The 21427-nt window shown below is 37.2% G+C and overlaps 1 protein-coding gene across 2 annotated transcripts in view; it reads right to left on the bottom strand.

Annotated features, from left to right (window-relative positions):
* Nucleotides 1–21427, bottom strand: part of RNF214 (ring finger protein 214) — a 55774-nt gene that overhangs the window by 27008 nt on the left and 7339 nt on the right. For both annotated transcript variants that reach the window (XM_037147292.2, XM_037147294.2), the window contains exons 5-6: nt 18542–18682; nt 15599–15738 (exon numbers count right to left, since the gene is read on the bottom strand). In XM_037147292.2, the coding sequence (XP_037003187.2) occupies nt 15599–15738; nt 18542–18682 (281 nt within the window). The remainder of the gene's footprint in view (nt 1–15598; nt 15739–18541; nt 18683–21427) is intronic.

Here is a 21427-nt window from a genome sequence, read left to right as displayed (position 1 = left end):
AGTATGCCTCTATAAAATTCCTTAAATAATATTAGCAAGACAAATCCAGAAATATATAAAAACAATATATCTTATCCAAGTTGGGTTTATCCCAAAAATGAAGGGTTAACATTTGAAAATAAATTAATGCAATTCGCCATATTAGATCAAAGAGAAAAATCCTTTGATAATTTTTATAGATGCAGAAAAACCATTTTACAAAATTATGCACCAATTCATGTTAAAAACTCTCTGAAAAGTAGATATATAAGAGAACTTCCTCAATTTGATGAAGGGCATCTACAAAAACCCTATAGCTATTATCAAACTAAACAGTAAAATATTAAACATTTTTCCTAAGAGCAGAAACAAGGCAGTGATGTCTACTACTCTGCCACTTCTTTTCATTTAACTGTTGTTCAAGTACAGTTTTCTGTCTTTTACTCCCATCTCAGCACCTCACCCCCCACTCTGCCACTTCTATTTAACATTGTACTGGAGGTCCTAGCCAGTGCAGTAATATTTACAAGAAATAAAAGGCTTAAGATTTGAAAGAAAGAAAGAAAACTGTATGTATGTTTACAGAAGTCATGATCATGTATGTAGAAAATCCTACAGATTCTATAAAACAACTAATATACAAATACATGAATTTAGAAAAGTATCAAGTATAAGGTTACTACATAAAAATAAACTATGCTTACGTCCTAACAAGAAAGTTAAAGAAATTTAAACTTTACTGACTTTTAGAGAGTTTTAGGGAAACGTTAATGTGAGAGAGAAACACCAATCAATTGCCTCTCCTACATACCCAAACGAGTACTGAAACCACAACCTACGCTTGTGCCCTGACTGGTATCGAACCAGAGACTGTTTGCTTTGTGGGACGATACCCAACCAAGTGAGCCACACTGGTCAGGACCAGATGAAAAAAATTTTTTTTTTAATATTTTACTGCCCTGGCTGGTGTAGCTCAGTGGATTGAGTGCAGGCCTGCAAACCAGATGATCGTGGTTCAATTCCCAGTCAGGGCACATGCCTGAGCTGCAGACCAGCTCCCAGCAGGCGACACATGAGAGGCAACCATACATTGATATTTCTCTCCCTATCTCCTTCCCTTCCCCTCTAAAGATAAATAAATTAAATCTTTTAAAAAAATAAAAATATTTCATTTATTTATTTTTAGAGAGAGGGGATGGGAAGGAGAAAGAGCGGGAGAGAAACATCAATGTGTGGTTACCTCTCATGTGTCCCCTACTGGGGACCTGGCCTGCAACCCAGGCATGTGCCCTGACTGGGAATCGAACCAGCAACCCTTTGTTTCACAGGCCCATGCTCAATCCACTGAGCCACACCAGCCAGGGCCAGATGGAAATTTTTTAAAAATCTGATTCTACTTAGTATTAAAGAACATAAAATACTTAGGAATAAATTTCTTTAGAATTTTAAAGAAATATGTGCAAGACCTATATACTGATCATTATAAAATGTTGCTAATATAAATAAAAAACTTACATAAATCCAAATGTGTATCATGTTTATGGATTGAATTGTTCAATATTATTATGTCAATATCCCCTGCATAGATCTATAGATTCAAGACAACTGTATTTTCACCAATTTTGTTTTGCTTTAGTAGAAACTGACAAGCTGCTTTTAAAAATATATGGAAATGCAAAAATAAATGTCAAAATAAAAAACATAATATCCAAAGCAATCTTGAAGGAAAAAAGTAGAAGACATTGCATTATTTGACTTCATTATTTACTATAAAACCATAATAATTAAGACAAGCATGATCTGGCACAAAGACAGACAAAAAACATCAATGCAACAGAGTAGTCTTCAGAAATGGACCCACTACACAAATGACTATACCATTTGGTTTTTGGCAGTGTCCAGAAATTCAATGGGGAAAGGAAAGCCTTTTCAAGAAACAATGCTGGAACAACTGGATATCCACATGGGAAAAAATGAGCCTGAACCCCTACCGCTGTACACAAAAATTAATTTGAGATGTATCACAGACATAAAAACAAAAGCTAAAATGATACCATTTCCATAAGAAAACATTGCAGACTATCTTTGGTACTTCAGAGTAGGAAAAGGTGTCATAGACATGACAGAAAATGCAGTAACTATACAAGAAAACTTGATATATTAGACATCTTTGAAATTAAAATTTCTGTTCATCAACAAATGCAATTAAAAAAAGAATGAGTCAGAGAGTAGAAGAAAATTTTTACAGAACTATGTTGGGTTGGCCAAAATGCTCATTTGTTTTTTCCCAGAGGATAGCTCTAGTAGAACTTAGTTGTCTTTAACTTCATTTGAAACTATTTTGTTAGACTGTATTGTGACAGCTGCCATATCAGTGTGCGTTAAAAAAAAAAGACTTATCAAAAATTGGTGAATTTTTGTGGGGCCATTATGATATTAAAGATGGAAGAAAATAAGTGACATTTCTCCTATATTATCCTTTATTATTTCAAGAAAGGTAAAAATGCAACTGAAATTCAAAACAAGATTTATGCAGTATATATTGAAGGTGCTGGGACTGATCAAACCTGTCAAAAGTGGTCTGCAAAGTTTTATGCTGTAGATGCTCCACAGTCAGGTAGACCTGTTGGAGTTGATAGCCATCATATTAAGACAATAATTGAGAACAATCGACATCATACCATGTGGAAGACAGCTGACACACTGAAAATAACCAGATCAATAAGGTTATTGGTGAAAATGAAAAAATCTTTCTTTTATTTTATGGAAAACCTAAATGGACTTTTTGGACCACCCAATAACTGACAAAGAACATATATGTGGAATGTTTAATGAACTCATGACACAATAATAAAAAGCTCAGAACTCAACCAAAAAAAATTTAACTGGGCACTTCACCAAAACAGATGCATGAATGGCCAAAAAGCACATGGAAAAAAAGTGATCAGTATCATTAGTCATTAAGGAAAGGCAAATTTAAACAACAAAGAAATACTACTCTGTAACCACTTGGATGGCAAGGCTATGAAACAACCAGAACTCTCATGCATTGTAGGTAGAGTATAATATGGCATACGCACTTTGGAAATATATCTGGCCATTTCTTATAAAACTAAATATATATGAGTAGCAAAAGTAGGTTTATAGTTATAATACAAAAAATACAATAATAAATAATATTACAAGAATAAACTATGTTTTATGTACTCCCAACTGTAAATCCACTTTTGCACACCCCAGTATACCTACTCTACAATCCAGCAATTCTACTCCTAGGAATTTATCCTAGAGAAATAAAAGTATATGTTCACACAAAGACTTGCACTTGAATGTCCCTAGCAGCTTTATTCTTAATAATTAAAATCTGAAATTGCTGATGCCCATCAACAAAGGTATGGCTAAACAAACTGTGGTATACTCAAAAGAATACTACTTGACAATAAAAAGAGACAAACTGAGTGAGTGTCAAAAGCACTCAAAAGCTGAATGAAGTCCTACATAAAAACAAACATATTGTATGAGTTCATCTGTGTGATGATGTTCTGGAAAAAGCAGAATTCATTTATGGTGAAACCATCGAACAGTAGTTGCCTTTGGGAGAACTGGAACAGGGAGTGACTAAAAACGTGCACTAGAGGACCATCTGATTTAACACTAGTATTTCCTATATTTTTATGAGGTTTGATTTATACAGGTACATACATTTATCAAAACTCATTCAATGGTAGCCCTCACCAGTATGGTTCAGTTGGTTGGGCATCATCCCACAAAGCAAAGAGGTCACCAGTTCAATTCCTGCTCAGGGAACATGCCTGGGTTTGGGGCCCAATCTTCAGCTGCTTTGTGTGTGAGAAGCAGAGATCGAAGTTCCTCATATCAATGTTTCTCTCCCTCTTTCTCCCTCCCTCACCCTCTCTCTAAAAATAAATAAATAAAATCTTTTATGAAAAAAAACCTTATTCAATGGTATACTTAAAATTTATGTATTTAATTGCATATACTTTACTACTAAAAAAAGAAATGCAAATAATATTATACTCTAATTAATAATATATGTTTATGGGTTCAGCAGTGAAGTTATTGGTGAATGCAACTTACTCTGATACACATCAAGAAAAGAAAAGATGAACCAATGACTAGATAGAGGGATAGACAGATGGAAAGATATTACTGAAACAAATTTATCAGAATGTTAATTGCTGAATCTAGGTGGCAAATGTTTATGTACAATACTTTTGGCTTCTCCTAGTATCAGAAATTTTCATAATAAAGTATTTGGGGAAAACAAATCTACTAATTTACTACCCCTGCCTAAAAATCCCACTGGTTATACTCAATAACTACCATGGCCTTTATTCAGACCTAGTTCTCATTTTTACTTCCTACCTGTTTCTGACACTATTAATCATCTTCTCTCTTTTCAAATTCTATTATACTATTCTGAACTTTCCCTTTATTTCTGATTATTATTTTTGCCTTCTCTTCTTTCTACTCCCAAGCTGTGGGTGTAAACCAAGGTTCAGAACTGAGCCCTACCCTAAACTTTTTCCCACAGAAAATTTACTTCTGTAGTTTTAACTATCATCTCTATGCAGTCAACACTAAACTGAGACATAGCATCTCTTCTGTATTCGAGTCTCTCATTTCCAATTGCCTACTGAGTTTTTTAACTCACAGATCTCATAAAATCAAATTTATTATTTTTATATTTAAAAAAGTATTTTTATTATTTATGTATTCATCTATTTTAGAGAGAGAAGAAATGAGGGAGAAAGAGAGGTTGAGAAACATCAACTAGCTGCCTTTTGCAAGCACCCTTACCAGGAATGGAAGATGGAACCCATAACTCAGGCACATGCACTGACTGGGAATTGAACTGGCAACCTTTTGGTTAGCGGGATAATACCCAACCAACTGAGCCACACTGGTCAGGGGCCCAAATTTATTATCTTAAGTTTTAGTGCAGAACTTATAACTGGAATTCTACTTCCCAACTACTGTCCATGTGGCACATAGTTACCTAGGGTCAAAATAATAATTTTTTTTTACTTCTTTCTCTGTCCTAATGTTTAAAATAATCAAACACCAATTCCTTCTGAATCTATTTCTTCCTTTTTGTTCAACTACCAGAAGTCTTATAATGATCCTTTTAAACTCACCTTATTTGTAAGAGCTTGATGGTTGATATCCCAGCCTCTGATTCTCCCCATAATTTATCTTGCACATTTCTAAAACATCTCTAATTATATGTCTCCTATTTATATAACTTCTGTAATTTCCTATATCTAAAAGACAGTAATACATGCCAAACAGAAAAAGTTAAATAAGATGTGTTACTTGCACCCCTCCCAGTGTGGCTCAGTTGGTTGAGCATCATCTCACAAACAGAAAGGTCACTAGCTTGATTCCCAGTTAGGCACGTGCAGGTTTGGTCCCCAGTAGAGGCACATACAGAAATAGCCAATTGATGTTTCTCTCTCATATCAAAGTTTCTCTCTCTCTTGCCTTCTCTCTCCCTTCCCCTCTCTTTACAATCAAAATTAAAAATAAAGTTAAAAAAATTATTATTTGTTGTGGTAGAAAATCTCTAAAGATGAACCCCTTCCAATGAATCAGGCCTCCTGGTGTTCATGTTCTTGGGAATCCCCTCCAACACTAAATGTCAGCTAGCCCTCTGACTCATTTTAACCAACAGAATGCCACAGAAGGAGCATTGTTCTAGTGCCAAGTCTACACCCTAAGAAAGCCTGGAAACTTCCACTTCTGCACTCCCAAGAGTTGTGAGCCACCAAGAAATCTGGCTTCTCTACTGAAGAGGCCACCTGGAGAGGAAAAAGCCCCGAGCAAACATGGGAGAGAGAGTGCGCAAGTCCTAGATATCCTAGTGTCCCAGCTGAGCCATCTTGGATGTTCCAGGCCCAGCCGCCACCTGACTGCAGCTACAGAAATGACTCCAAAGAAAACTAGTGGAACCATCAAAGAGTCAATCACCCAAAGAATTTTGAGAAATAATAAATTATGCATTTTAAGACATTAAGTTACAATGGTTTTTTTACACAGCAGGAGATAATCAAAATAACTATCCTCAAGAAGCTAACTAGGAATCTAATGAACAAACCGACCTAACAAGAAAAATGGGGACAGACTCACAGATGGAGAGCAGGATGATAGCTAAGGGGTGTGGAGGTTAGGGGGGAGAGAGATTGAGCAAAAGGGAAAAAGGATTCACGGACATAGTCAACAGTGCGGCAACTGAAGAGGGGAGAGACGTATAAGGAAACTAAATGGTGATGGAAAAATAAAATAAAGATCAAGTTTTAAAAACTGGAATATAGCTGGAAAGATGAATGCCTTTTCTTTAAAAAAATGAAATGAATAAACTCTCAAGAGAAAAGTGGGAGAAAGGAATACCTAGCAAGAAAAATAGAGTTCCTAACCATGAAAAGATTAATTTACACTTTGATTATGAAAAAAATTTGGCCAGGCCATTTCGATTCCAAGTTTAAGAAAGCAATGTTCATTGCTGAATATATCAATGTGCTGTTCTTTTTATCTATACTTGGCTTAATGTGTACACTATTCTTTTTATAGACACTGTCATCAGTTTTTCATTTTAATTTTTACTTTTTAAAATTATGCATTCAGATACTGTTAAATATCAAATAATTCTGCAAGCCTATGAATAGAGCAACTCCTCTCTCCCTGCAATTCCTTATACATTATAGGCCACAAGTGGCAAACACAAGTCCCACAGGCCGAATTCGGCCCTCTACTTTGTTTTATCCTACCTGGCACCTTGTTTCTACCTGGTGGCAGTGCTGAGCTCTCACTTAACTGTGAAGGAGTTTTATTAACCCCTTTATTGTTAACTGTTTAGGACATTTATACAGTCCTAAAATTATATTCAGCCCCTAGAAGGCAAACTGTAAGACTGATGTGGCCCCCGAGTGAAAATGAATTTGACACCCCTGTCATAGGCTCTTAACCTCCTTTAGCCATTTTAGTTTTTAATTCTTTTTTTCTAATAGTTGTCCCCATACTTTGAAAAACCAAGCTTATAAGTTTATTAATTTCTCAATTTCAGAGTTATTGGGTTTTCTCTATGAAAAATGTTCTATAAGTATTTTATCACTTGTGGACTTAGACTTACTCACCAACTTTTCAATAAAACTCTCCCACCATGAAGAAAAAGCAGCAGCAGCAGCTAACTATATGGGGAAGCACTCAAGTGAATAAAAAAGATTTTCAGAGGTACATGGTAAGACAGAAGTACACACACCATGCTAGATTAACATGGAGGAGAGTCATCCAAAATGGTTAGGGTGTGGGAAGGGGAGGAAAAAGGAAGTACCTGGGGAAGCTTTCTAGAGCAGACAATATAGGCTGAGTTTTAAATTAGTTCAGGAAACTGCATGTAGTATTAGACATAAACCAGAATGATGGTTTGAGGGAGTGGTGAAAAAACATGACATAAACAGGGACTACGTAACTGAGGGTCTTTTATCCTAAGAGCTTAAACTTAATTCTAAAAACAATATAAAACTATGAAGGATTTTAGGCAGGGAAATTACATTATCGGAACTGTATCTTAGAAAGATTTCTAGGGAGGCAGACTAGAGGCAAAGTTTAGCAGCCAACTGCAGTAATCTAGAACTGATGAGAACCTCAACTGACAGTGGCAGAGTAAATGAAGAAAAAAGAATAATTAAATATCTACAGAACTTGGTAAATGCACATGTGGTGGAGAGGTGCTAAGAGAGAGTAGTTTAGGATGACTCACAGTTATTCTGCTGAGGCAATGGAGGAGAGAGTGGCGCCACTTATGGAGAAACAGTAGAAGCATAAGTGAATTAAATTCACATACAAGTAGAAAGTTTAGATTCAGGCACAAAGACAGAAAGAAAGGATAGCTGTGTTTGCTGATAGGAAACTAAAGGAAGTTCTACTTGATGGCCTCTATTTTTTCAGTGAAATAAAAATAAAAAGATCATTTGCTAAGATTAAAGAGAAAAATGGTAGAGACAAGAGGCTTAGAAAGAAAAGTTAAAATGCTTGGAACAGGCCTCAGAGGAAAAGGGTGCCATAGGGACCCAGATAATGTTGGAAATCATAGATTTATCCTGATCCCAAGACACATAGTCGTATGATTTTCTCTGGCAGCACTCAGCAGGCCAGGTATAAGAGTAGAGACGTCGGGTGACTAACTTGACTCAGGACTGGAGCACTATGGGAAAGTGAAAGGAAAGGAAAAAGGTACCACAGAACTGATGGTAATGGTAAGGAAACAATTAAAGTAATGAGCCATGCATGTAGGCTGTCTAAAAAAATGCTTCCAGGGGTATAAAGCCTAGTGTAAACAGAGTGAGGTCACTGAACAAGAAAGAGGCCTTGATGTGGTCAAAGTATAGATTTATTGGGAATGATACAGAAAGCTGGGAAGACTGAAGGCTGAGGTCAAACTATGGGATGCTGCAACAACAGCCTCACTGATATTGCACCTAAGAAACACTCACTATGTTTACTGATCACTAGAAAAGTTATTAGGGATTCAAAGCATACCAATTAAATAAACAAGCATTTGGTGAGAAATTTCTAAAAGGAATCCTCATGAACCATCAATTTCTATTTGGCATAGATGCTTATATCACACCCAAAGTAATGTTCCCAACAATCATTCCCCTGATCTGCTACTTCTCAATCACTCCATCACATGAGTTCATCAGACAAGTTCAGAATATTTTTAAAAAAATGCTTGATACTTCTGTTTTCCTGCTACTTGTTTAAACTACTACTTCTATAAATCAATTGATGAGGTCTTTTAAACTGCAAGTTCACCATCTTTTATTCTGAAAGAGCCATACCTGCTGCCATTCTTGATGAGTCACTATTAAAGGCAGAGAACTTAAAAAAGTTCTGTCCTGGAAGAGTACTAGCCTGCAAGCCAAACCCTTCTAATGCCAGCACTTTGATGGATGAAAGGTGGGAACTAGAATGTATCCTCACAAAAAGCAAGACAGCATCCATGACAAAGGATCCAGGTGTCCAGAAAAAAAAAATCAAATACATAACTAACCTGGATATTTCAGGTTTTTTTGTCAGTTCAAGGTATCTTTTTTAAAAATGTATGTATGTTAAAATGCATAGTGACTATCTCCAAATAGTACAAAGAACTTAGCAGAATTCTATTACTGATGTCACCTGCTACAATATCAATGAAAAATTCTCTTAATTCCCTATGCAATAGTTCAACAAATAATTGTCAAATAATTATCAGATACATAATTTTAAAAGTTTTTTGTAATACATACAGATGGTTGGCCAAAAAGTTCCTTTGGTTTTCTTCTGTAAGATGGCTCTAGTAGCACTTAGTTGTCTTTAACTTCTTTCAAAACAATTTTGTGAGATTGTATTGTGACAGCTGTCCCATAAGTGTGCATTTACAAGAAAAACTTACCAAAATCGGTGAATTTTTGTGTAGTCATTTTAATATTGAAGACAGAAGAAAATAAGTGACATTTTGAGCACATATTCTGCTTTCTTATTTCAAGAAAGGTAAAAACACAACTGAAACACAAGAAGATTTGTGCAGTGTACGCAGAAGGTGCTGTGACTGATTGAACATGTCAAAAATGGTTTGCAAAGCTTCATGCTGGAGATTTCTTACTGATACTCCACGGTTAGGTAGACAAACTGAAGTTGATAGTAATCCAATCAAGACATTAATTGAGAACAATAAATGTTATACCATGTGGGAGATAACTGACATACTCAAAACATCTAAAACAATAAAGTTATTGGTGACAATGAAAAATGTGTCCTTCATTTAATGGAAAAAAACATGTGCACATTTTGGCCAAACAAAATACAGGGGCCTGGCAGAAGTAATGCCTGTTTGAGTGTGGTTGGTAGGGCAATAATATGAGTGTAATAAAAAAAGGATTAGAGACTTCTAAGCAAGATGGAGGCATAGGTAGACATGCTTTGCTTCTTCACACAACCAAAAGGAGGACAATAACCAATCTGAAAAGAAAAGACAACTAGAACTGCCAATATCGAATTATATGAAAGGCCATAACCAAGGAGTTAAAGAAGAAACATTCATTCAGACTGGTAGGTGGGGTAAAAATGGGCAGCAGGGGTGGAGAGGACACATGGCAAGGTAATAGACTGGGCAGGCAAGGTGGTGGCTAGCAGACCAGGTGGTCCCACATTTGCATGTGGATAACTGGGAGGAACAACTGGGGAGTGAGACAGACTGTGCAACCCAGGGTCCCAGCATGGGAAACTGAAGCCTCAAAACCTCTGGCTACAAAATCTGTGGGGGTTTTGGCAACAGGAAAAACCCCTAGCCTCACAGCAGAGTTTGCTGGAGAGACCTACGGGGTCCTAGAACATACACAAACCCACCATCTGAGAATCAGCACCAGAAGGGCCCAATTTGCTTGTGGATAGCAAGAGAAGTCACTGAAAGTGGAGCAAGAGCCGAGCAAGCGGCACTGTTCCCTCTCTGACCCCTCCCCAACATACAGAGCCAAAATGCAGCAATGTGGGTTGCCCCAACCTGGCAAATACCTAAGACTCCACCCCTTACAACATAACAGGTGCACTGAGACAAAGAAATACCACCCAAATGAAAGAGCAGATCAAAACTCCCGAAAAAGAAGTAAGTGACAAGGAGATAGCCAATGTATCAGGTGCACAGTTCAAAACACTGGTAATCAGGATGCTCACAGAAATGACTGATCACAGATGCAAAACAGAGGAAGAAGTGAAGGCTATGCAAAGTGAAATAAAGAAAAATATACAGGGAATCAACAATGAAGGGAAGAAAACTGGGACTCAATTCAACGATTTGGACTAGAAGGAAGAAAGAAACATTCAACCAGAACAGAATAAAGAAACGAGAATTCAAAAAAATGAGGAGAGACTTAGGAACCTCCAGGACAACTTTAAATGTTCCAACATCTGACCCATAGGGGTGCCAGAAGGAGAAGAGGAAGAAAGAAATTAAAAACTTATTTGAACAAATAATGAAGGAAAACTTCCCCACTCTGGCAAAGGAAACAGACTTCCAGGAAGTTCAGGAAGCTCAGAGTCCCAAAGAAGTTGGACCCAAGGAGGAACACACCAAAACACATCATAATTGCATTACCCAAAATTAAAGATAAGACAAGAATCTTAAAACCAGCAAGAGAAAAAGAGACAGTTACCTACAAAGGAGTGCCCAGAAGACTATCAGCTGATTTCTTAAAAGAGACCTTGCAAGCAAGAAGGGGCTAGAAAGAACTAGTTGAAGTCATGGAAGGCAAGGACCTACATCCAAGATTCTTCTATCCAGCAAAGCTTTCATTTAGAATGGAAGGGCAGATCAAGTGCTTCCCAGCTAAGGTCAAGTTAAAGGAGTTCATCATCACCAAGCCCTTATTATATGAAACGTTAAAGTGACTTATCTAAGAAAAAGATCAAAACTATGAACAGTAAAATGACAACAAACTCACAACTATCAATGACTGAACCTAATAAACAAAAACAAACTGAGCAAACAAGTAGAACAGGAACAATCACAGAAATGGAGAATACATGGTGGGTTATCAGTGGGGAGGGGGAGGGAGAGAATGTGGGAAAAGGTACAGAGAATGAGAAGCATAAACAGTATGTACAAAATAGACAGGAGGAGGTTAAGAATAGTAAAGAAAATGGAGAAGCCAAAGAACTTATATGTATGACCTATGGACATGAACTAAGGGAGGGAATGCTGGTGGGAAGGGGGGTGCAGGGCAAAGAGGGATAAAGGTGAGAAAAAAACGAGCAACTGTAATAGCATAATCAATAAAATATACTTAAAATAATATGGGTATAATAATTTATAGTTTAGCCCTGGCTGGTGTAGCTCAGTGGATTGAGCACGGGCCTGCAAACCAAAAGATTGCAGTTCGATTTCCACTCAGGGCACATGCCTGGGTTGCAGGCCAGTCCCCAGCAGGGGATGCATGAGAGGCAACCATACATTGTATTTCTCTCCCTCTCTCCTTCCCTTCCCCTCTAAAGATAAATAAATAAAATCTTTCAAAAATAATAATAATTTATAGTTTAAATGTGAATATTTCACCTAAAATATCATATGGCGTGCTTGAGTGTGATACTGTTGTTACAGAATTATATCTTTATCATTTTGTAATAAAAAGGGAGTTTATGCCTGTATATATAGAGAGTAGCCTTTACAATATAAATGGTCAGGAAAAACATAAACAGATAGAAAAAATTCAGAGTACAATATAAAAATAGTTGTTAAATGAGCAGAGAGGCATATTGCTGTTCTCAGGATAAAGAAATTAGTTCAGGAAGAAATATGAGGAAGATTGTGAAAGGAGGTAGAATTTAAGTTGAAACTTATGAGTAAAATAGATGAGACATCTTATAAAAGAACCCCATTTTCCAAAAGAATCCCAACTTTTAGCCAGAAATATGGGAATTACTCTAACTTTTCCCTGTCTACCTACTGGTGCTACTACCCCCAATATCTTACAAACATGTTCACATCTTGCCTCTTCATTGACACCATCTTAGTTTGGGCCACCATTATTCTAACCTAGGTCCTGACAGATCAGTCTCCTAAGGAGTCCTCTACACTACACCAAATCCATTTTCCAACTGCCTAAGTCATCAATCTAAAATATAAATCTCATCCTTTGTTACCCCTTCTTCCTTGAAATTCTTCGGTATTTCTCACTATCAGGAAAAAACCCCAAACTCCCTAATGCAGTGAGTCTTTTGTGATCTGGTTTCTAACTACCCTGCTAGCCTCATTCCTCTCCACCTCACATCTCAGTTGCTATTCTCCCTGTGAGGCCCTTCCTGCATTGTCTTTTCCCAGTTCTTTGTCTGGCTAATTCTCACCACTGCAACTTTTTCCTTGAAAGTTTCAAACAGAAAAGTTAATACAATAGTACAGTGAGGGACCAGGGAGGGGGATAATGGTAGAAAAGGGAAGGGACTAGTCAAAGCACAGGTATGAATGACCATGGACACGGACAACAGTGTGGGAATCAACTGTGGAGCGGGGGCTGAGCAGAGGAGGGCAAAGGGGGAAAATTGGGACAATTATAATACAATAACAATAAATTTTTTAAAAGAATAGTACGATGAACAAATATGCCTTTCATCTAGATTCACCAGTTGTGATACTTTGTTTTGCTATATTTACTTTATCTCTCTCTTTGAACCACCTAGAAGTTAAAACATCACAAAACTTAACCCCTAAAACTTTAGCAAGAACAACCTTCTACATATCCATAAATACCATAATCACACTCAAAATATTTAGCATTTGACACTATTACCTAATATGCAGTCTATATTCAAATGCTCCTAATTATTCCAAAATGTCCTGTACAGTTTACGTAACCCAAGATCAATCCAAGGTGATATACTGCACTTGGTGGTCATTTCCCTTATCTCTCAGGACTCAATTTTGGAATCATTTCCTCTGGGAAATTCTCTTTGACTCCCTCTACCCAGTCTGGATTACATGCTTCATCTAAATGTTTTCATACCACCATCATGGTATGATTATGCTATTTTGTAATTATCTATTTATTATACCGCAACCCAGGCATGTGCCCTAGACTAGGAATCAAAACAGCAACCCTTTGGTCTGCAAATGGGTGCTCAATTCACTGAGCCACACCTGCCAGGGCTCCTTGAGGGCTTTTTATTCTCCAGACCCAGACTGTCTGGCTCACAGTAGATATTCAAGAAAGGTTGATTGAATGAATGAATGAAAGAGCTATGAATAACAAATATGTCCATTATGGACTAAATTGTGCCCACCCCCCTAACTCATATGTTAAAGTCTTAACTCACAATGTGTATTTGGAGCTAGGGCATTCAAGGAGGTAATTAAAGTTAAATGATGTCATTAGAATGGGACTCTAATCCACTAAGACTAGTGTCCTGATAGGAAGAGACACCAGAAGTGTGCACGCATAGAGGAAAGGCCATGTGAACACAACAAGAAGGAAGCTGTGTCTGCAAGCCAACAAGGGAGGTCTTACCAGAAACCAACCCTGCCAGCAAAATGATGTTGGACTTCAAGCCTCTGGAACTGTGAGGAAGTAAATTTCTGTTGTTTAAGCCACCCAGTCTATGGTATTCTGTTACGGCAGCCTGAGCATACCAATACAATGACCAAAATTTTGTGCCTGCAGTTCCTATTGTAAATGGAATGCTAAATAAAACTTATACCACTGCTAGAACAAAGATCTGCAAAGAAGACTTCCTACTTCTGGAAAAATGGACCCCAAATTTAACAGAAAGAATAACAGAAAGCATGGCATAGATAAAAAAAAAAAAATTAGATCTTCAAGACTACAAGCAGAAATTGTTAGTATCAATCACCAATGGTAGCTATCCAATCAGATGGTAAAGAAGATAGAAATATGTAGAGAGCACATGTCAAAAGGAAATCTTCCATGGAGTTTAGAATAAAATCATAAACTTACCTTCCCAACTTCTACTCTCTAAGATACCCGCTTCTAAACTGCTTACACGTACCTATCTGTGCCTCATCCTCCCCATGTAGACTATAAATGCAATGGCCTTGTTGGGTGGTGGTGGTAGCTGCTTTGATCAATAAGCCTACTACAGTGTTCTACTTCTAATATACTCTTTATAAATGCTGGCATATGAATCATCGTGGACAACTTATCCATCTTCTAATCACTATCACTAGATTCTCAGCAGAACAACTGATTGGTCTTTAGGCCCTTTTCCAAACATTATTTCTCATGTTGACCTTTAATAATCATCTTTCATACTTGGAAAATGATTCAGCCGAATGAGTTTGCTACTTTTCACTTAGCTCATTTCACACATTAGCAAGCCAAGATTTTCTTGATAAATAAAAATGTGTTTTAGTAGAATTTAAATAAAGTCATCACAGTATTTCACAGCTATCTTGATTCCCAGGCAGCTCAGATTAAGAAACTTGAAAAACTGAGCCCTGGCTGGTGTAGCTTAGTGGACTGAGCACAGGCCTGCGAACCAGAGGATCGTGGTTCGATTCCTAGTCAGGGCATATTCCTGGGTTGCAGACCGGTTCCCTGCAGGCCACTTCCCAGCAGGGGATGCACGAAAGGCAACCATACATTGATGTTTCTCTCCCTCTTTCCTTCCCCTCTAAAGATAAATAAATAATCTTAAAAAAAATAAACTTGAAAAACTGAAAATTTGATTGACTTCTATGCCCACCTTACTCTTGCTCCAGTACCCAGAAGAGGATACAGATCCACTAAATAATTCTTTCCAAACAGCTTACAATGTTACTCTCTGAAGTTTGCTTTTGGTGCTGAATAGCATAAACACAATCAAAGTATTCTCATAGCCTAAACTTAAAAAAAAATCATGTAAAATAAGTATTAGATGCGTATCAAAATCTTGATCAAACTTGGGACCCAACAATTACCTGCTTTTAGTCCAAAAGCTACAATCATTAGAGGATATTTATTTGTGTACTTGTTTTCCAAATAAAAATTAGACTGAAAGAAACTGGAAATAGAAACAGGGCTGGCCCCTTATGCACATACACATACATTTTTTATTCTCAAATAGCATCAGTTACCTTCTGCCCTTCTCACAAAGTTTCTCAATTTCAGCTTTCAGATCCTGCTCCTTCTGCAAAAACTCTTTCTTTTCTTTTTCTATCTTCTTCTTTGTCTCTTCTCGCTTTATTGTCACATCCTGGATAGCCTTTAATATCTCCTGAGTCCCATACAATTACAGTCACACACAAATAAGGAAGGAAATAAATTAGTTATTTTGGTCTGAAAGTTATTTTCAACTATCACAAATTAACATGTTGACTTATTTGTGAATAACAAATTTATTCAGTAAATTCGAACTGACAGTAAATTCAAACTGAACTGAAAGAATCTGGTTGATGAGTAGCTCCAAAAGCTAGTATTTAGATAGATGTAAGGAAGACAGTCAAAACAAAGCAGATTTCAATTCAACAGAAATTTACTGCCTTGTGAAGCAATAAGCTCTCCATTACTGGTGTTCAAATAAAGGCTGAATGAACCTGTCAAGAATGTTGAGAAAGGTATTCTTGCACAGGGTGGCAGTTTGTTACTTTCAACAAGCATGGTCTTTCCTTGTTTTGTTACAGTCCCATTTTATTATGTGTGAGGTTAGTTTTTTCTTTTCTTACTATTTAACAAGTACATATATATATACATATATATATATGAAAAGTAATAAAAAGTTAAGTCACTCCCTAATGCACACCACCTCCATCCATAAAGCAATCAATGTATTGCTTTGTACTTTTCACATCTTTCACCATTCTCACACAAACGTGTGTATACTTATGTATTTCACTGCTTTTTCGTTTTTTTAAAAGAGGTCATTTTATTATCCTGCATAATATGACGTAATGCACATATACGCATTTTCCAACCATTCTCTATTGAGTCCCTCAGGTTGATTCCAGTTTTTTGGAACTAAAAACAATACTGTAGCCCTTGGCTGGTGTAGCTCAGTGGATTGAGCGCGGGCCTGCAAACCAAAGGACCGAGGTTAAATTCCCAGTCAGGGCACATGCCTGGGTTACAGGCCAGTTCCCAGCAGGGGATGCATGAGAGGCAACCATACATTGATATTTCTCTCCCTCTCTCCTTCCCTTCCCCTCTAAAAATAAATAAATAAAATCTTTCAATAAATAAATAAGTAAAATAAAAATACTGTAAAATAAACATTCAAGATATCTACACTTTAATACAAAAGCTTTCGTTTCTGTAGAATAGATTCTTAACAATGAAACTGCTAGGTCATGGTATGTGTACATTTTAAATTTTAACTGACAATTCCTAATAACTTTTCCAAAGAGGTCAAAACAATTCATACTCCTAGCCATGTCTGAAAAGAGTTCATTTTCCTCACACTTGACAACTTATTTCACTTTTGCCAGTCCTTTGGGGGAGAAGGAGGAATAGTCACTAAGAATTATAATGTGCACTTCCCTAACCCCCATTCTTTATTGTTTTTATTGTCTGTCTCCTCCAACTAGAGGAAATAGTCAATGGAGGCAGAGAATATGTTTCATTCACCACTAAATCTTCAGAGCCTGGATCAGGAACTCAAAAAACATTTGCTGAGTGAATGAATAAATACCAGTGAGGCTGAGCTTCTTTTCATGACCTATTTGCTTTTCCTCTTCTGCAAGTTACTGTCTATAGTAGCCCCACCCTCAAAATATAGACACATTCTAATTCCTGGAACTTGTGAATATGTTACCTTCCATGGGAAAAGAAACTCTGCAGGTGTGACTTTGGTAAGAATCTTGAAATGTGAAGGTAATCTTGGATTATCTGGGTGGCCCAATCTAATCACAACATGGGTCTTTTTTTTTTTTTAAGATTTTATTTATTTATCTTTAGAGAGGAAGGGAAGGAGAGGAAAGAAATATCAATGTATGGTTGCCTCTCATGACTCCCCTGCTGGGAACTGGCCTGCAACCCAGGCATGTGCCCTGACTGGGAATTGAACGGCAATCATGTGGTTCGCAGGCCCTTGCTCAATCCACTGGGCTACACCAGCCAGGGACAACATGGGTCTCTAAAAATGAAGACCCTGTCCCTATGATGACCCCAGGAAAATGTGATTAGAGAAGAATGGTCAGAGGTGCAATGTTTCCGACTTGAGGATGGAGAAGGGAGCCTCATGTCAAGGAATGCACGCAGCCTCTATAAGCTGGAAATGCAAAGAAGCATGTCCTCTCCTAAAGCCCACTGAAAGGAGTACGACCTTGCTGACACCATGACTTTCACCCAGTGACATCAAGTTGGACTTCTGACCTATAAAAACTGTAAGATAATAAATTTGTGTGTTTTAAGCCATTAAATTCATGGTAATTTGTTACAGCAGCAATAGGGAGCTAATACAATAACCTTTCGTGTTTTTTCTATAGATTATTTGATTTTACCACAAATTTATAGGAGTCTCAAAGTGTCACAAATATTAAACCCTTCACCAGATGTACTACAAATATTTTCTCTCAGCCTAACACTGATCTTTTTGCCTGTTTTTTAATCATTTGCTGCATCAAAAATTTTTAATTACATGTAGTTAAATTTATTAATTTTTTTATGGCTTCTGGGTTTTCTGCCTGGCTTAAAATGATCTCTTACAACTTGAGGTTTTATAAATATTACCTAAATTTTTTCTAATTTGAAAGATTTTTCTACTTTTTATATGTAGATTTTTAATTTACCTAGTATAGTATTTTTAATATGATGTGATAAAACAGTCTAATCAAATTATTTTCTAGGTAGACTATCAATTATGTCAAAAAGCTATATTAAATAAACATTCCTTTTCTCTCTGAACTAAAAGACAAGTCAGAGTTTGAACAAGATGATCTCAAAGGTTATTTTTATCCTTAAAATTCTACAATAACTAAAAAGTTAAATACTGCTTTTCTAGTTCTACTAACTTGGAAACAAAATTAAAGTTTGATTAGAGACTATAGCTTTAATTATTGACAATCATAACATAAACAGAATACCTGGTGATTCTTCATTTCTTCTTCTCTCCTTTGCTGAAGTTGCTTTAATTGTACTTGGAGCTGATTCTCCACTTGCCTCTGCTTATCCAGGACCTCCTGGTACCGTTCCTTCAACAGGGTTCTCTCGGTCATCATTTTATCCTATTGGTAACAACAGAAAAAAAGTGTAGTTCCCCAATATAATTGCAAGAAACACTCCCCAGGTGCCTGCTCAAAACACTATGTAGAGCTCCACAGTTACAGTGTCCAATACTGCAGCTTACTAGCCATCTATGGCTATGGTAATTTAAACTAATTTAAAAAGAAATTAATCAGTTTATCTAATTAGTTTGTCTCCTAGCTATATCTCATATGCTCAATAGCTGTATGTGACTAGTAGCTACCATAGTGGACAGCACAGATAGAAAAGATTTCCATCATTACAGGGAGTCCTACTGTACAAAACTGCTCTACAGCAGAAGGTGGCAACCTATGGCCCGTGAGCCAAATTCAGCCATTGCCTGTTCTCGTAGATAGAGTTTTACAGGAAGACAGCCACAGCCAATGGCTTACAGGCTGCTTTCACCTTACAATAGCAGAGTGGAGTGGTTACAACAGAGCCCATACAGCCCATAAGGCCTAAGATATTTATTTCCTTACCCTTTAGAAAAAAAGTTTGTCAATCTCAACTCTAGGGAATAAGAGGAAGGAGGCATTTTATCATTCATTAAGAGAAACAGGAAAAGAATGGGCAAAAACAAAGAACATACCACCTATCAAAATGCATCCAGAAACAGGATGTCTTACATCATTAGCTCTGAAAACTGAGAGACCCACTAAGAGGCATAGGAAACCTGGGATTCAGGTTGAGCAAGGCAGCAAGCTCTCATATCAAGTTGGGAGTAGAAGCAAGGACCACAATTCAGCTCTGCCTCCCTCAAATCAGTAAATCAAAAATAGCCATGGTCACCTTTCAAAAGAGACACTAAAACTTACAGAGGGTCAATTTACAACACATAGATATAAGGGAGTGCACAATTACCATAAATGCATGAAAAGGAGAGCAAACAGGAGCCAAGTTTTTTGCATTGCTGCCAAGCTTAACACCTGCCTAGTTCCACTGCCTTTCTAAAAAATTTTAGGTCATACCACCACCCAAAAGAAGACAGCCAAACAGAACACAGCTCTGGGCCTCTTTTGGCCCAATTGCTTGCCAGTTTCCACCTGGTTCAGACTGATACTAAAGTGTATTTATAAATTCAGTTGGCCCCTTCAATTGCTATATAGTCATCCAAATCCCATCTTAAACCACAGGAACCAAAATGAATACTCTTTGTAAATAAACAAATTAGCATATGTGTTTGAGAAAAGATGACTTTCTCTTCTATTCTCTGGAGGTTCTCTTCTACCCAGAATATCTCCGTGAGGTCTCTCATCTCTAGGATATTTTTACCTGTCTGTTATTAACAACTCCCAAGTAGCAACTCTCTATTGAAAAGTTTTTACTGGCCTTGTCTGATTAATGTACTCCAATAATTTATTTCTTTCCATCTACCTCTAAATTTCTTCAACATGCTCCACATAGTCACTTTCTTACAGTTACTACAAACACTATTCCTTTTTTTCCATTCAATTAACACATCTTACCCTACAGACTTCTTCCTGATCCAAGGTGGCTTTTCCAACAAGAAAATTATCCATTCTCTTGAAAAATATACATTTAGATAGGCATTCACTTCAGGGGTAGAAGTTTTTGCCCCAAAATGCCAGTGATACATAAAGGGGACCAGGGTAACAAAGTTCTGTTTCCAAGTGATGTTTCCAAGGTTCTTTTTTAATGTTTGCTTATATCTTTGCCCATCTTTTAAAAGATTTTATTTATCTTTTAGAAAAATGGGGAAGAGAGGGAAAGAAAGATTGATATGTGAAAAACATCAATTAGTTGCCTCTCACACACGCCTTGACTGGGGACCAGTCCACAACCCAGGTATGTGCCCTGACCAGGAATCAAATCAAACCAGAGACCTTTTGCTTTCAGAGACAACATCCGATCAACTAAGCCACCCTGGTCAGGGCCCTCTGTCTCTAAGTTTTTTAAACTAATTATCTAGGAATAAAATGGAAAGCTACAACTAAATAATACGTAAGTGTAGGGGACCGGTTTGTTTAAGTCTGGCAAATGTGACTCAGCTCTGTATGGAAAACCTACAGAAGCAAGGTGGTGGGCAGGAGCCAGACCTTTAAACTGAGTTTTCCCGTAGGAATCAGGCCTAGAAAATGCATACAGACTGTTATAGTTTGCTCTTTCTAAAACTTCATCACCCTGGTCTAAAACAACAAATGTGTATTGTCTATCTTCAAGGTAATATCCAAAGCTTGTGTGAATTTGCCCAGGGACAGAGCTAATCAGCTCATCGCCATTCCCCTCTGCCTGTTATTTTCATTTTCTTGATTGTACCTAAAATGTAGACAATGTTGTTCTATGTAATAGATAATAAATCTTTCTCTGATGTCAGACCCCAAGAAAACAATAAAAGCCTGTCTAGGCAAGGGTTGGGGTGCCCTCCTCTTGAGGGAGTGGCCAAGGCACCATAGGCGCTCTCTCCTTGAGAGAGTAGTGGTGCTGTTCCCCTTTTCTCCACAGGATTGCTGTCACCTGTGCATTCATTCTCGTCAGCCACAACAGGCAGACTCTGCTGGCTGGAGTTGGCCACACATGAGAGAAAGAACTGATGGAGTTTGACTGAAAGTGATGAGACTGCCAAAATAAGGCAACAGCTTATGAAATAGTAAGCTGGAGCATGAGAGCCCCATTGTATTATAAATTAATTATACTGTCTGGATTATTACATTTAGTTTTTAGTATCGAATTTCAAAAAAACATTGATAAGATGAAAGTCTGGATAA

Source organism: Artibeus jamaicensis, unplaced genomic scaffold, assembly GCF_021234435.1.
Source record: "Artibeus jamaicensis isolate MK-2021 breed Jamaican fruit bat unplaced genomic scaffold, CSHL_Jam_final contig_196, whole genome shotgun sequence".
In the NCBI taxonomy this organism is placed as follows: Eukaryota; Metazoa; Chordata; class Mammalia; order Chiroptera; family Phyllostomidae; genus Artibeus; species Artibeus jamaicensis.
The sequence above is the reverse complement of the archived record's forward strand: the minus strand, read 5'-3'. Positions and strand labels throughout refer to the sequence as shown.